Below are 12,656 nucleotides of genomic sequence, written 5' to 3'. Positions count from 1 at the left end.
GGTTGGTATACCGTCGAGCTAAAAAAGAACAACCAGCCGAAATCAACGAAGTATGCAGTCGTTGGCGGGCGGTTTCAAATTGTTGTGGACATTTTAGCAATTTAATTGTTGATCACATATGTACATGCGACGGTTAATATTAGACTAGACTAGTTTGATCACAGAATGCAAGTCTATAAACTTTTATGATCAGAGCCAGAAGTCCGAACACCAGTTACTTAAAACTAGCCTTGCGGGACTTGTCATTGCATTTTTCGATATAGAGTGTTATGATTGGAGCGAGATAACTTGCCTTGGGGTACTTGTTAAAGTATTTGCTTCTCTTTCTATATTTTACGATACGAGCGAGAGGACCGAAGACCATTTTATTGATTTTATTGTAACTTGGCTTGGGGTACTTGTCAAAATATTTCGTTGTCTTTCATCATAACACTATACTATTTTGAGTTTTTTGACACATCCCGCGAGGCAAGTTAAAATAAGTGGTTTGAATTATATTTCCGTAAGATAGTCGAGTTGTCAAAATGAAAGCGGTAGACGAACATATGTGGCTTAAAACTCACCAGTATCAAAAAGTTTACATACTTTGGTTTAGCCAATGTTGGTATCCGCTTTTCGTATAAATGTGGAGGTACTGTGACTACTGTAACCCTCTCGCTCTTAAACAATTCGTAAGGTAAGGGGCCATGCATAAAGTACGTACGCGGTGTACGGCAAATTTTTGACCCCCTCCCCCCGTTTCGTACGCGTTTTTCCATACAAAAAGGTCCAATTTTAGACCCCCCCTCCCCCCTTAGTGAGTACGTACTTTATGGATGACCCCTAATGTAATATACCTATAACCGAATCTGATGACGGACTATATATACCTCAGGCTTAGCCTATGCTCCACAGACTGCATTCAAGCAGAAAACGCAGCCCTGAAACACAAAATGACTCGTGTGGGTTTTCAGCTTAAAATACTTAAAGCACAACGATTAGCTGATTCTATGACATTGTTTAGCTACCTGTGGTCAATTTGTGGAACTTCAGCTCTGCTACTAACATGAACACAAGAAATATTTGGAGGCTAATGCTATCTTAATAGTTGTTGCATTTCTTTCGTAAAGACAAGAATCATGATTTGTTAGTGTGAATAAAAACGCACACACATGCAATCGTACACGCATACATCTTTGAAATTTGGAGGCTATTTTGACGTTGATAGATGAGTGTTCGAGCTAGTAGAAGTGCTATGGTGGAACTAAAAACAATAAACGCTGATGGAGAAACAATTTAATTCACGCCGTAAGTGCGGTCGAAATTCAAAATGGAAAGTGCGGAGGTCTTTCTAACGTAGCGTCATTTTCATACAATGAAGCGTTGAAATGTATTTTTTGGTTCACTTTTTCATCGAATCGTTCACTTAAAATTCAAATTTTAGGCACACTTGCGGCGTGAATTCGATTGTCGTGGTGTAGGCAGAAACTATAACAATTTCCTCATGTCTTAAAAAATTAGAATTTAAGAAATGCAACCCAGAGAAGAGTTCGACTGAAAGATTTACGTTTAAGTTTTACGTCAAGTCGATAAACGATATGCCATATTCAAAAAACTATAGACTGTTATGATCAGAGCGAGAAAACCGAAGAAGTTATTATAACTTGCCTTGGGGTACTTGTCAAAGTATTTGCTTCTCTTTTAATGTGGTACGTTGAGAGCGAGAGGACAGAAGACCAGTTTATTTTAACTTGCCTCGGGGTACTTGTCAAAATATCTTCTTCTCTTTCATCATAACACTCTATAGAGACAGTCAGCCGGATTACGTTCTTAGCAGAAACAGATCGCTAGCCAATCAACTCGGCTGTCACAATGGTTATTTGTGTACCTGTTTTGGACGATCGATTTTAGGCAATTTCGCGGATTGTAGGCCGAACGAAGTGAGGCTTACAAGCGAAAGTGCCTTAAATCAACCGTCCCAAACAGGTGCACATGTAAGTTTTCATGCAGAGGGCCGGAAGCCCCGGAAAATTCGAAAAATTGCCCTCATTTTCGGCCCCGAAGCATGAAAAACAGTAAAACATTGTAAAAAACCATTTCAAATACAAAATAGTCGGCATCTGTGGCATCTGTCGAATATGATAATTTTTGCTTGAAGTGCGTCGCCTGAATGCATAAGAACGATAAGAATCTTCGGTAGCGGCAAGCTTCGCTGTCGATAATATAGACTGTTATGATCAGAGCGAGAAAACCGAAGACTAGTTATTATAACTTGCCTTGGGGTACTTGTCAAAGTATTTGCTTCTCTATCAACGTGGTACGTTGAGTGCGAGAGGACAGAAGACCAGTTTATTTTAACTTGCCTTGGGGTACTTGTCAAAATATCTTCTTCTCTTTCATCATAACACTCTATAGACTGTTATGATCAGAGCGAGAGATCCGAAGACTAGTTAATTTAACTTGCCTTGGAGTACTTGTCAAAATATTGCTTTCTCTTTCAACGTGTTACGTTGAGAGCGAGAGGACCGAAGACCAGTTTATTATAAGTTGCCTTGGGGTACTTGTCAAAATATTTCTATCCAATACCCTCTCTAGCAATCAAACTAGGAAAATTAAGGTGGTAAAACTTTACAGTGTATTCTGTCATAGAAAATTTTACACTTTTAAAAATAAATTAAATGAAGTATGAGCAGCGATTTCATTTTTTGTGTTGAAAATATTACGTCTTGATTAACCATTTCGGTGTTCGAAAATGAATAATTTGTGATTGTGACGTGTTTTTTGGTGTGTTGTTCCGTTATTTTGGTGTGCAAAAATGAAATAAAGTTTAAAGTTTATCTTTTTCGTGTGACGTCAATATTGCTTTAAAAAAGAGCGCGGCACGGCAACTCTATTACAAGTAAAAGTCAGTGTCACATTTGTCAAAATAAGGTGGTATTTTGACTGCGTCAAAACGAAGTTTGGTTGCTAGAGAGGGTATTGTTCTATCTCTTTCATCATAACACTCTATTATGAAATTGGGTTTCTTCATTATCAACAGTTTCTGTTTTGGTACAAAATCTGTTGTGACATTAAGGTGTCATGATATTGACAGCATAGACCGGCTGAACTCCAAATTCACTGTTTACATTCAGTTATCGCACACACAACGAAATTGCATAACTTCACCAAAAAATCCTCCGATTAAATGAATATGAATTAAATATGTCTGCGACTGTAAATGATCCGAATGACGATCCAGTTGAGTCCATGTTAAAGAAAACCGGCTGCATTTCACTGCATTATAAAGTTCAAGTAATTTCAATTTTCCAAAAACTTTCTGATCACTGTTTTAACCCCGAACCGAACATAAACCAATTGTACAGGAGTGTATAGCTGAGACTCAGGATTGGCGTAAATGCCAGGACATAGTGAAGGAATTTAAGGGCTGCATGCAAGCATACGTTAACCAACAACAGAACAAATATTCACACCACACAAAATCGAACTAGCAACAATATACACGATGATGAAATTGATTCGAAACGCTTTTCCGGGCACAATGTATTTGATTGTCCGGACGGATTTAAAGATGGGAAAGGGAAAAATTGCTTCTCAATGTTCACATGCTGCCGTACTTTGTAAGGCCTCAGGTATAATTAATCGGAAAGCTTTGCTATATTTCAAGGAATTTTAGGCTTCCAGGCAAGTCAACGTCGAAATGGCAGTTTACTTAAAAATTGGATGCTGTGCGGACAACCGAAGATTGTATTAAAAGTTGATAATTTAGAGGAACTGGAAAAATTAGGAAAACAAGCGGAAGAATTGGGCATAGTCGCTGAAGTCGTTAGAGATGCTGGTAGAACGCAAGTATGTACACCAGTGGTACTACACCACAGACCGTCCTTTCTTCGCATGTCGTTTGACGCCTAACGTTTCTTTCAGATACCTGAAGCGACTGTTACAGTGTTAGGTTTAGGTCCGGAAGGCAAAGAACTTGAGTCACTTGTAAAACATCTGAAGCTACTGTAAATAGAAACTGCTGTCGTTGTTCGATTGTCGATTTTAGCAAGAGTAAAATGTTGAACTTTTGCCTGTGAAGCACCGAATCTCTTTCATCTGCATGCGAACGTACTTTCACAGAAGGCATTCATATTAACAGTCAACTTTGTTACTACTTGGAGGCTGAGTATTTTCATGAAATTCACCCACACGGTAATGAATCGCTACCTTATGATATTTGCGATAATCGCCACTTACAAAGGGATCCACCGCCCAGCTATGGAAAGTAGAGTCCTATTTATAAAAGTGGACAATCGATCATGTTGTGGTGGAGCTGGCAGATTCTTTAAAGATCTATAAAATGTTAGGAGACATCTTAGGCGGTAAGACAGTAGGTTCATCGGTTAAAACTATTATCGGAATTCTTGAAGATATCTTAAGACATATCTCAAGGAGTTTGCCTTACTCCTCGGTTCAAAGGTATCAGCTGGATAATCTCGTGATTCCGACAGAATCGTCTTTGTCTATAGAATATGGGATCAGATGGCGCAACTTAAATTTTTGACCCTTGATATCTCTAATTTTAAGACGAACCGTTTCTTCAGTGGGTCCACTTGCACCTCTACATGTTTTTCCAGTGAAAACTGTTTCCTTACTTATCCGTTACTTTATGACGAGCTTTTGAACTTTGTTAGCCGAAGATTCCAAATTGTTCTCATATCAGTCTCATGACCGTGTCCTTTGTTTCTTCAAGCTCTTCAATTCAAACCAGTTGAGTTAAACAATTTTAATTTTTCTATTTAATTGGAATCAAACACGTTTATCACTGACTAGAGAGAAGGAGAGAGAATTCTCGTAATATCCGAACAGCTTATGTTCGTTGAAAAAACTTTGTTGCCAAAAGTAATGCAAATGACGAAAACAGAAATACTCCTCCGGGTATTGAGTTACGGACTACCATTTCGGGATCTGTGAATTTGATAAACATTTTTGTGGTCAAAGAAAACTCTGGGCAAATTTCGACCAACACGCACCTTTGTCATCGAATGAAATTTCGGTAAAAGTGCCGTTGTAACGAAGACATTTTGCTATCGTGTACTTCCATCGCCTGTACTTCAAATCTCGTTCTGAATGACAACCACAAAGAAAACATCAAATTAGTTCATCATCTACTGAACAAATGTCTCCCGGTACTTACGACTTGAACACATAACTGGCTGAAAGACGTCCAAAGGTGGTAAGAACTGTAACCTAGAACTGTCGATGGATAATAATTTCATTGTAACGCCACTGGCAAGCATTGCACCCAGACAGGACGGTGACGTTGTTTGAGGCCGTTCAATCGTAATACCGCAAAGATCGGCCAGCAATTGCAGCAAGAACGGACTCTCACTGAATTCACCACCAACTGTTAGCTTCACCAGACGCTTCCAGGACGGTATATCCTTGGCTAGTGAGTCTAATAGATCTCTGGTTTGGAAGCAGATCGCCTCGTATGCAGCCAATGTTACTTGCTGTGCCGTTGTTTGATTATTTAGTCCTAATATTACACTAGAAATGGGAAGAGTGTGATCAATCCGTCCCGATCACCTGATCGACTCATTAAAACATACCCTCTGGAGTCGTGCTTCCAGTAGGGAGAGTAAAGACCGCTAAATGATGGCACTGAAATTAGTGAAAGACATCAATGGTGACTGTTAGGGATAGATTCGATTTGCCTTACCGAAAACCACATCCGTTTTTTGACTGACGTTCGCGGTATCGAATATGGTTGAGCCTGAGTTGTACGACGACAAAACAGCCGATTCGCCGTAGTAGCTTTGTGATGTCATAGCTGGTTTCTTCGCAATGTCTGTGTTCAACAACATGTTATCCTTTAGCCATGAGATACCGTAACCGGCATTCGAAACGGCACCCTCCAAGGCGTAAAATGTTTTCGCTTTGGGACCTGCAAGATAATTTCTCGCTTAGAAACTTTTCGCGTTAACTGTGGCGAGCCATCAACTTTACCTAATTTAAAGCCGATCGTCGTCAGTAAACCATTTTCCGAATCGATCATCTCTTGGCCGGTGTTTACCATTAGAAAACAGCTGTCATTATAGGTACATGTAGCTTGACTAGTCTGGATGCACATTTGTCCCAGTAACGATGCAGGCTGATCGCCGAGACACTGTGCGAAAAAAGTTGAGATTTGAACGTTCGTCGGACATTTGTTGAGGCTCAAAAAGATTACCGAAGCTATTGGAACGCCCTGTAGAGGTCCATCGTAAACAAATCCGTACATTTCGGAACAGCTTTTGATTTTCGGTAAGATCTTTGGTGGTATGCGAAAGAATGTGCACAAATTCTGATCCCACTGTGGAGTGAACAGTTTCATTAAAATGTTGTCGATTTTAGCGGAACAGATCTGGAGGCAATGCTTACTGTAAGAGTTTCCAGATTCATTAACATCGTTCGGCTTGCATTTGTTACGTCCGTCTGTAGAAAAGACACTCTGATTAGTTCAGTGTGTTGATTGAAACGTTTGTTGCAATTCAGCAGGAACTTTATTTCCCGGTCGATTGCAATTCAGCGGAAATTGTAATTCAACGGGAATCGTGACCAGAGCCTAAAGTAAGGATTTTCGACTGGGGTGCACTTTTCGCTAAAAGGCGCATTTTCTAAACGGAAAAGGCGCATACATTTAACGGAAATGGAGTATATGTTTAAAAAAAAGAATATTTTCCCATACACTGAGGTTTCGGTTCTGAAATAACAAAGTCACATTTCTTAACTTCAGAGTGTATGCCTTCCATTTACCATAGCACCACGACTTTAATGCCCTGTAAACGTCGGTCGAGCGACTCAAATTCGTGAAATTTGCCTCACAGTCATAAAACACTGACAATAACACTAAGAAAAGTGAAGCTAGAGACAGGGACTAACATAAGGAATCTTATGGAGGTTGGAAGTCTAAAAAATGATCATTTATTTAAGATCAGAAAAGAAAAGAACTGCGAGCGAAAATTTTGCACCATTATAAAATTTCGGTAAGTAAATGAAAATAATGAAGAATAATAGATGGTGGTATGGTATCGTATGGATCATGGTGTTATAAAGCTAATGGAAACAACAATTTTACGAAATGAAGTGTCAGTCTGATACTCAGAATTTCGTGTACTACTGTAAGAATGTATAGTAGGTTTTCAAAAATTTACGACAAATGTAGAATATATTTAAACTTATTTCTACACGGTAACATGAATAAATCTAAACTGATCTTCTATTACTGAGCTCCTGAAGAAGAAGTGCAAGAATTATCTAGCAGAATTATTTTCCTGTAAGTAGAGTTCCAAAAAAATTTACAGGATAAGTTCGTGAATGGATCCATTATTTTCAAAAGATCTTGTATCTCGTCGACACTTTAACTCGAGTAATTTTCAACCGTAGGAATTTTTGTTTCAACTCGCAATGAGAGTTTTAGTTTTAGAGAGATATATCCACTACCGTTAGATATTGCAAGTTTCTAGTGTGAAAATGTAAGGGTGAGTGCTAGAGAAGGGAAACCGGTAAATCCGGTCTTATCGAGATCCCGAATACCGGTTTTACTAGTTTGAATACCGGTTTTCCACAGAAATAGAAAAAAGTGTCGAAACTAATGCAACTTTCTTAAAAAAATATCAATAAACTAGGTAGACAGATGAAAGCGAATAATTTGCCTTTCAAATTTTCTAGAATTACATTATTTCAGCTCTTTGCTCCTTTCAAATTAAGACACACACAGGATGTCTAAGAAGTTGCGTTCTGATCATATAGATTTCAACCTAAAATACTTCGTCTTATAAATTCTAGACTAAAAGGAAATGATCCTTAGATATTTGTTAATGATGTAACTGATTCTCATGATAAACGGTCTACGAGATCTCCTAAAGAGACATACTTTTATCGTGCCGTTATTTATTTATAAATCTATTTCTCACTTTCACTAAAATTTCCCTCGGTTCTCGGTATAAGGAAAGACCGATCGGTTCTTTTTATCCACAAGTATTAAAGCATACTAAGAATTTTGTCCCGCATACGGAATGTTTGTAAGCAATAATGGAGACTTTCGGAAAAGTATTGGTATTGATTTTATACCAAGCAGTGATACGAAATGGAACTATGTCAGATAGAGGTCTTTTTCATTGAAAATTACATGAGATATTTTCTCGTTTATTTTTTGTAAGAAGAAAATGAGGACTTAGACCCAACATGAAGATATTATAGAATGAATTTATTCCCTCTCTGTATTTATAGAAAGTGTCCTGATGAAGTTATGACATCCATTTTCAGCTAGACGAATTATTCAAAATAGTAATCTGCAGAGTTCCCACGACTTAGGAAGGCTCGTAACATTAGGAACTTTAGGAAATTTTAACGGTAATTTTAGGAGAATTTTAGGAGATTTTGCAAGTAATTTTAGGAGTATTTTAGGAGATTTGATAAAGGTTCTATAAGTAATTTCCGGAGGAATTTTTGCAGCCTCAAGATCTTTCTGTTTCTCATACACTTCGTAAAATAATAAAAGTGTTTCAGAAAATTAATATGTTCAATTAGGGGTGTGCGATGGATATATGATCGAGACAGGCATAGTCCACAAAAAATTGTTATCATCCCTAGATGTCAAAAACTCGATTTTCTCAATTGAGCCATTTTGCCTCAATTTTAGACCAAACAAACACTCACGAAACAAACATTTCTCACATGATTTTCAAAAACTTTTTTGTTCTGGATAGCCTACAACATTCGCAAGAATTTAAGCCCACTTGAGCAAAGATCGAATTATTTTCTTGATAGAATTTCCGAATTTTCAAGTTTAAAATCCACTCAATTTTTCATAGTCGGCAAACTTTGACGACTCACCAAAAATACCTTCTCCACAAACTTCGCCTGGATTTAATTTTTTCTTGTAGCACCGGACTCCAATTAGTAGAATAAGACTAATGCAGCTAACAAAGATCTCAAAGAAGGTTTTTGGTAGAAGTCGAAGTAGGTGGAAGACCGAAAACTAAAAAATTTAGCTTCTATGATTTGTCTCAAGTTGTAAATGAATTTTTAAAATTTACGCCAGTCTCGATCCTTTCTCCATCGTACACCCCTAATTGACAAAAAGTTTTTTTTTTATCAAAGCATCGTTTTCCTTATGTAGTTCAATAATTGAAACTTTTATGGTTTATACTTTTTTGACGCCAGTTAAGACCAGCAACTTGGTATTTATCAGTTGTTTCTTGTCGACTGGACCCTTCTTTCAAGTTAACAAGATTCACCATAATTTTGGTCGAAGTGTGACGATAGTCGCATCTACTAACAAGCTGAGATCCTCGAGAATATATTTGTTTTCGCTAAATCCACGTTCAGGATCGCTGTTTGCATGACTCAAAGAAAGGACTGTTTTCAAATTCATTGCAGCGTAATTAAAAAAATTACTTGTTTTTCAGTTTTATTAAAAAAATTCTTTGATAGTGTGGGCTATTTTTAGGAATTTTAGGAGTTTTAGAAGATTTTAGTAGATTTTAGTAGATTTTAGGAGGATTTGGTCCACTTTAGGAATTTTATGAATTTTAGGAGGAGTGGGAACTCTGAATCTGCTATTTACGTCACAAGGATCGATCACTATCGCGTGACGTAAGAAATTTTTCATGGTTATTATGAGAACCGAAAGTAATTTTTTTTTAAATTTGAATTGACATTTTTACTTTCGGTTCCCATAACAAGCATGAAAAACTGTTTGAAAAAAATTAATTTCTTCAGAAGTAGAAATTCGATGAAATACCGGTAATACCGGTATTACAGGGTCCAGTATTACCGAAAACCGGTATTGCCAAAAGCCTTCCGGTTTCCTTTCCCTAGTGAGTGCAGGTTTGTTATAAAAGCGAGGTAGAAAACCCAATCATTAATTTTCCGTGTTATCTACAATCGGTGTTATCGAAAATGCATGGTCTGTGGTCTTTTTCATTTGAATCGTAGTTTGTATTTTTCTCACACTTTGCACTGAATATTTCTGATTGTCAATTGTCCAGGTAGTGCGATCCAACTCTTAATTTTGTTAATTTTTTGTAATATGCACCACTTTTACGTTTCATTTTAAAATGTAAAACATAAAAATCTAAGTAATAACGCGGTGATTTGGTCAACAATTTAAAAGCAATTGATTTGAAATAAGCAATCATAATGGTTTTCATTTTTTTCTGGTCTCAAAAATATTTCTTTTGAGGTATTTTTCTAAATATTTTTTGACAGGAAATAAGAGTCGTCCTCCGCCAGAGGACAGGAAAAGGCGTTGGAGCACCTCAGATGGCGTCTGGTGCACTTTTCCCCCAACGATGTATGTTATTTTAGGCTCTGATCGTGACTGTACAAAAACGGAGGTCCAGTCCAACCGTTCCCATTTCATTACTACAATCCGGCTGCAATTTCTATCACTCATCATGCAATTACTACATTGAAGACAATATCACCGGCAAACACCCGTCTTATGGTACAGAAGATGTTACCATTAGTCACAAGTCACAGACAACGCTTACCACATGAATGCCTCCGTCCACTCCTCCCGTTAAATTCCACAGAATCCACGTATCCAGCGTTCCGAATAACAGGTCGTTCGACTGGAGCACGTCCTTCACTTCTAACACATTTTCCATGATCCACATGACTTTTAGGGCACTAAAACAATTGCTTATCGGTAATCCACACACGGCCTTCAGGTAATTCTTCTTGTTGTGTATCCTTGTTAGCAGCTTATTAACGATATCGTCGGTCCTTGTGTCATTCCAAGCGATTGCATTGTACAGTGGGATTCCGGTTAGCTTATGCCATAGGACTGTGGTTTCACGTTGATTTGTTACACCTATTGCTACAATATCGGCTATGCTTATGTCTAGGATTGTCAAATTTTTTGTCGCATTCTCTATGCATTCAACGACACTTTTCCAGATTTCGATGGGACATACTTCTATCCAGCCCGGCTTCTGGGATATTTGCGTTAATGACACTTCGTAATCGGTTAAAATTTCCGCATTTTGTGCAGCGAATACCTGGTGCAAGATGAATCAAAACAAAAAAATTTATTGCTTCATTGTGTTAGTGTGTACGGACTTTGATGGTTTATTGGGCAATCTTTATGAGTGTGACATGGTCGTATCTACGAATTAAATCAATAATTTACCAAAAATTTGCAGTGAGTATTGCCAATGGATATTGTTCCTAAAAGAGGACCGAATGACTTCATTGCGGTGAAACTGTATTGTAATGGTCCCTCATACACTCGGCCCAACACAACAACGGAAAAATTTACTTTTCACTGCAGGTAATATTTTTATCGAGGGAACCGCATTATTTGACGTTTAGATTTTATAGACCTTTTAGTTCGAAAAAAGACTAGATGGTCTAGATGGACGAATTGACAGCTGACAGATGTGGTCGGTTCGCTTTTGATTACTTTCGTTCACTTTTCACTTTTTATTACTAAAAATGAACCGATTACAGCTGTCAGCTGTCAATTCATCCCTCTAGACCATCTAGTCTTTTTTAGGTCTTTTTTCTTTTAGAAAAAAAACCCTATTGTGGACACTTCATCTGTCCGTCTGTCTGTCCGTCCATGTGTCTGTGTCACAAATAAAAAATGAGACGATAACAGCCTTGATTCAAAATTGCAATGTTACTATGAGCAAATCAACACCAGGCAAATAGTAATTATTTGTTATCTGATAACCAATCGCTCATAGTTGGCATTGCAATTCGAAAATTTGGTAGTTGGTAGTTGACTACCACGGTGATAGTTGACAACCGAATTAATTTTCAGCGAGATGTTTACTATTCGAGGGCTTTGCACCGACTGATGCAATTATTCTGACTGCTTCTCTATTTTCACACGAGAATTTGGTAGTTGGCTACCACGATGATTAATTGCAATGCTACTATGAGCAAATCAACATCAGGCAAATAATAATTATTTGTTATCTGATAACCGATCGCTCATAGTTGGCATTGCAATTCAAAAATTTGGCAGTTGCTAGTTGGACTACCACGGTTATAGTTGACAACCGAATTAATTACCAACGAGATGTTTACTATTCGAGAGCTTCGTAACGACTGATGCAATTATTCTGCCTCCTTGTCTATTTATAACTCGAGAATTTGGTAGTTGGCTACCACGATGATAAATTGCAATACTACTATGAGCAAATCAACACCAGGCAAATAATAATTATTTGTTATCTGATAACCGATCGCTCATAGTTGGCATTGCAATTCGAAAATTTGGTAGTTGGTATCTGACAACCGAACGTAATTTTCGGCAGAGATGTTTACTATTCGAGAACTACGCACCGACTGACGAAATTATTCTACCTGCTTGCCGATTTATAAAACGAAAATTTGGTAGGTGGTAGTTTTGGTAGTTGATAGTTTTGGTAGTTGATAGTTTTGGTAGTTGATATTTTTGGTAGTTGCCAGCTGAAATTCAAAATTGCAAAGTCACTATGAGCAAATCAACACCAGTCAAATAATAATTATTTGTTATCTGATAACCGATAGTTCACAGTTAATATTACAATTCTAAAATTTTGTAGTTGGTAGCTGACTGCCAATATTATAATTGACTACCAAATCGGCAGAGATGTTTATTATTCGAGAGCTGCGCACCAACGGACAAAATTATTCTGCCTGCTTGCCTATTT

General features: G+C 37.6%; 3 protein-coding genes across 4 annotated transcripts; 2 read left to right on the top strand and 1 right to left on the bottom strand.

The window, feature by feature from the left end:
• Nucleotides 1-3,119: 3,119 nt before the first annotated feature.
• Nucleotides 3,120-4,053, top strand: LOC119078319 (cytochrome c oxidase assembly factor 4 homolog, mitochondrial). 2 transcript variants are annotated; one of them, XR_005087984.1, is made up of 4 exons: nucleotides 3,120-3,273; nucleotides 3,345-3,599; nucleotides 3,656-3,828; nucleotides 3,904-4,053. XR_005087984.1 is itself a non-coding variant. In XM_037185823.1 (3 exons), exons 1-2 carry the CDS (start codon nucleotides 3,184-3,186, stop codon nucleotides 3,468-3,470), a joined length of 216 nt encoding a protein of 71 aa, XP_037041718.1. In that variant the 5' UTR covers nucleotides 3,156-3,183; the 3' UTR covers nucleotides 3,471-3,599; nucleotides 3,656-3,673. The 2 variants fall into 2 exon arrangements, 1 of the variants encoding a protein (XP_037041718.1); XM_037185823.1 differs by lacking the exon at nucleotides 3,904-4,053 and having other exon boundaries at nucleotides 3,156-3,273; nucleotides 3,656-3,673.
• Nucleotides 3,470-4,053, top strand: LOC119078317 (peptidyl-tRNA hydrolase 2, mitochondrial). The gene is made up of 3 exons (XM_037185822.1): nucleotides 3,470-3,611; nucleotides 3,656-3,828; nucleotides 3,904-4,053. Exons 1-3 carry the CDS (start codon nucleotides 3,485-3,487, stop codon nucleotides 3,988-3,990), a joined length of 387 nt encoding a protein of 128 aa, XP_037041717.1. The 5' UTR covers nucleotides 3,470-3,484; the 3' UTR covers nucleotides 3,991-4,053.
• Nucleotides 4,054-4,722: 669 nt separating this feature from the next.
• On the bottom strand, nucleotides 4,723-11,476 carry LOC119078316 (glycerol kinase). The gene is made up of 10 exons (XM_037185821.1): nucleotides 11,144-11,476; nucleotides 10,503-11,012; nucleotides 6,385-6,438; nucleotides 6,194-6,316; nucleotides 5,971-6,130; nucleotides 5,684-5,908; nucleotides 5,574-5,625; nucleotides 5,159-5,511; nucleotides 4,995-5,087; nucleotides 4,723-4,929 (listed from the first exon to the last, which is right to left on the bottom strand). Exons 1-10 carry the CDS (start codon nucleotides 11,204-11,206, stop codon nucleotides 4,832-4,834), a joined length of 1,731 nt encoding a protein of 576 aa, XP_037041716.1. The 5' UTR covers nucleotides 11,207-11,476; the 3' UTR covers nucleotides 4,723-4,831.
• Between the last annotated feature and the right edge of the window lie 1,180 nt (nucleotides 11,477-12,656).

The sequence above is a fragment of the Bradysia coprophila genome, unplaced genomic scaffold, assembly GCF_014529535.1.
Source record: "Bradysia coprophila strain Holo2 unplaced genomic scaffold, BU_Bcop_v1 contig_248, whole genome shotgun sequence".
In the NCBI taxonomy this organism is placed as follows: Eukaryota; Metazoa; Arthropoda; class Insecta; order Diptera; family Sciaridae; genus Bradysia; species Bradysia coprophila.
This window is presented reverse-complemented; position numbering and strand designations above follow the sequence as displayed.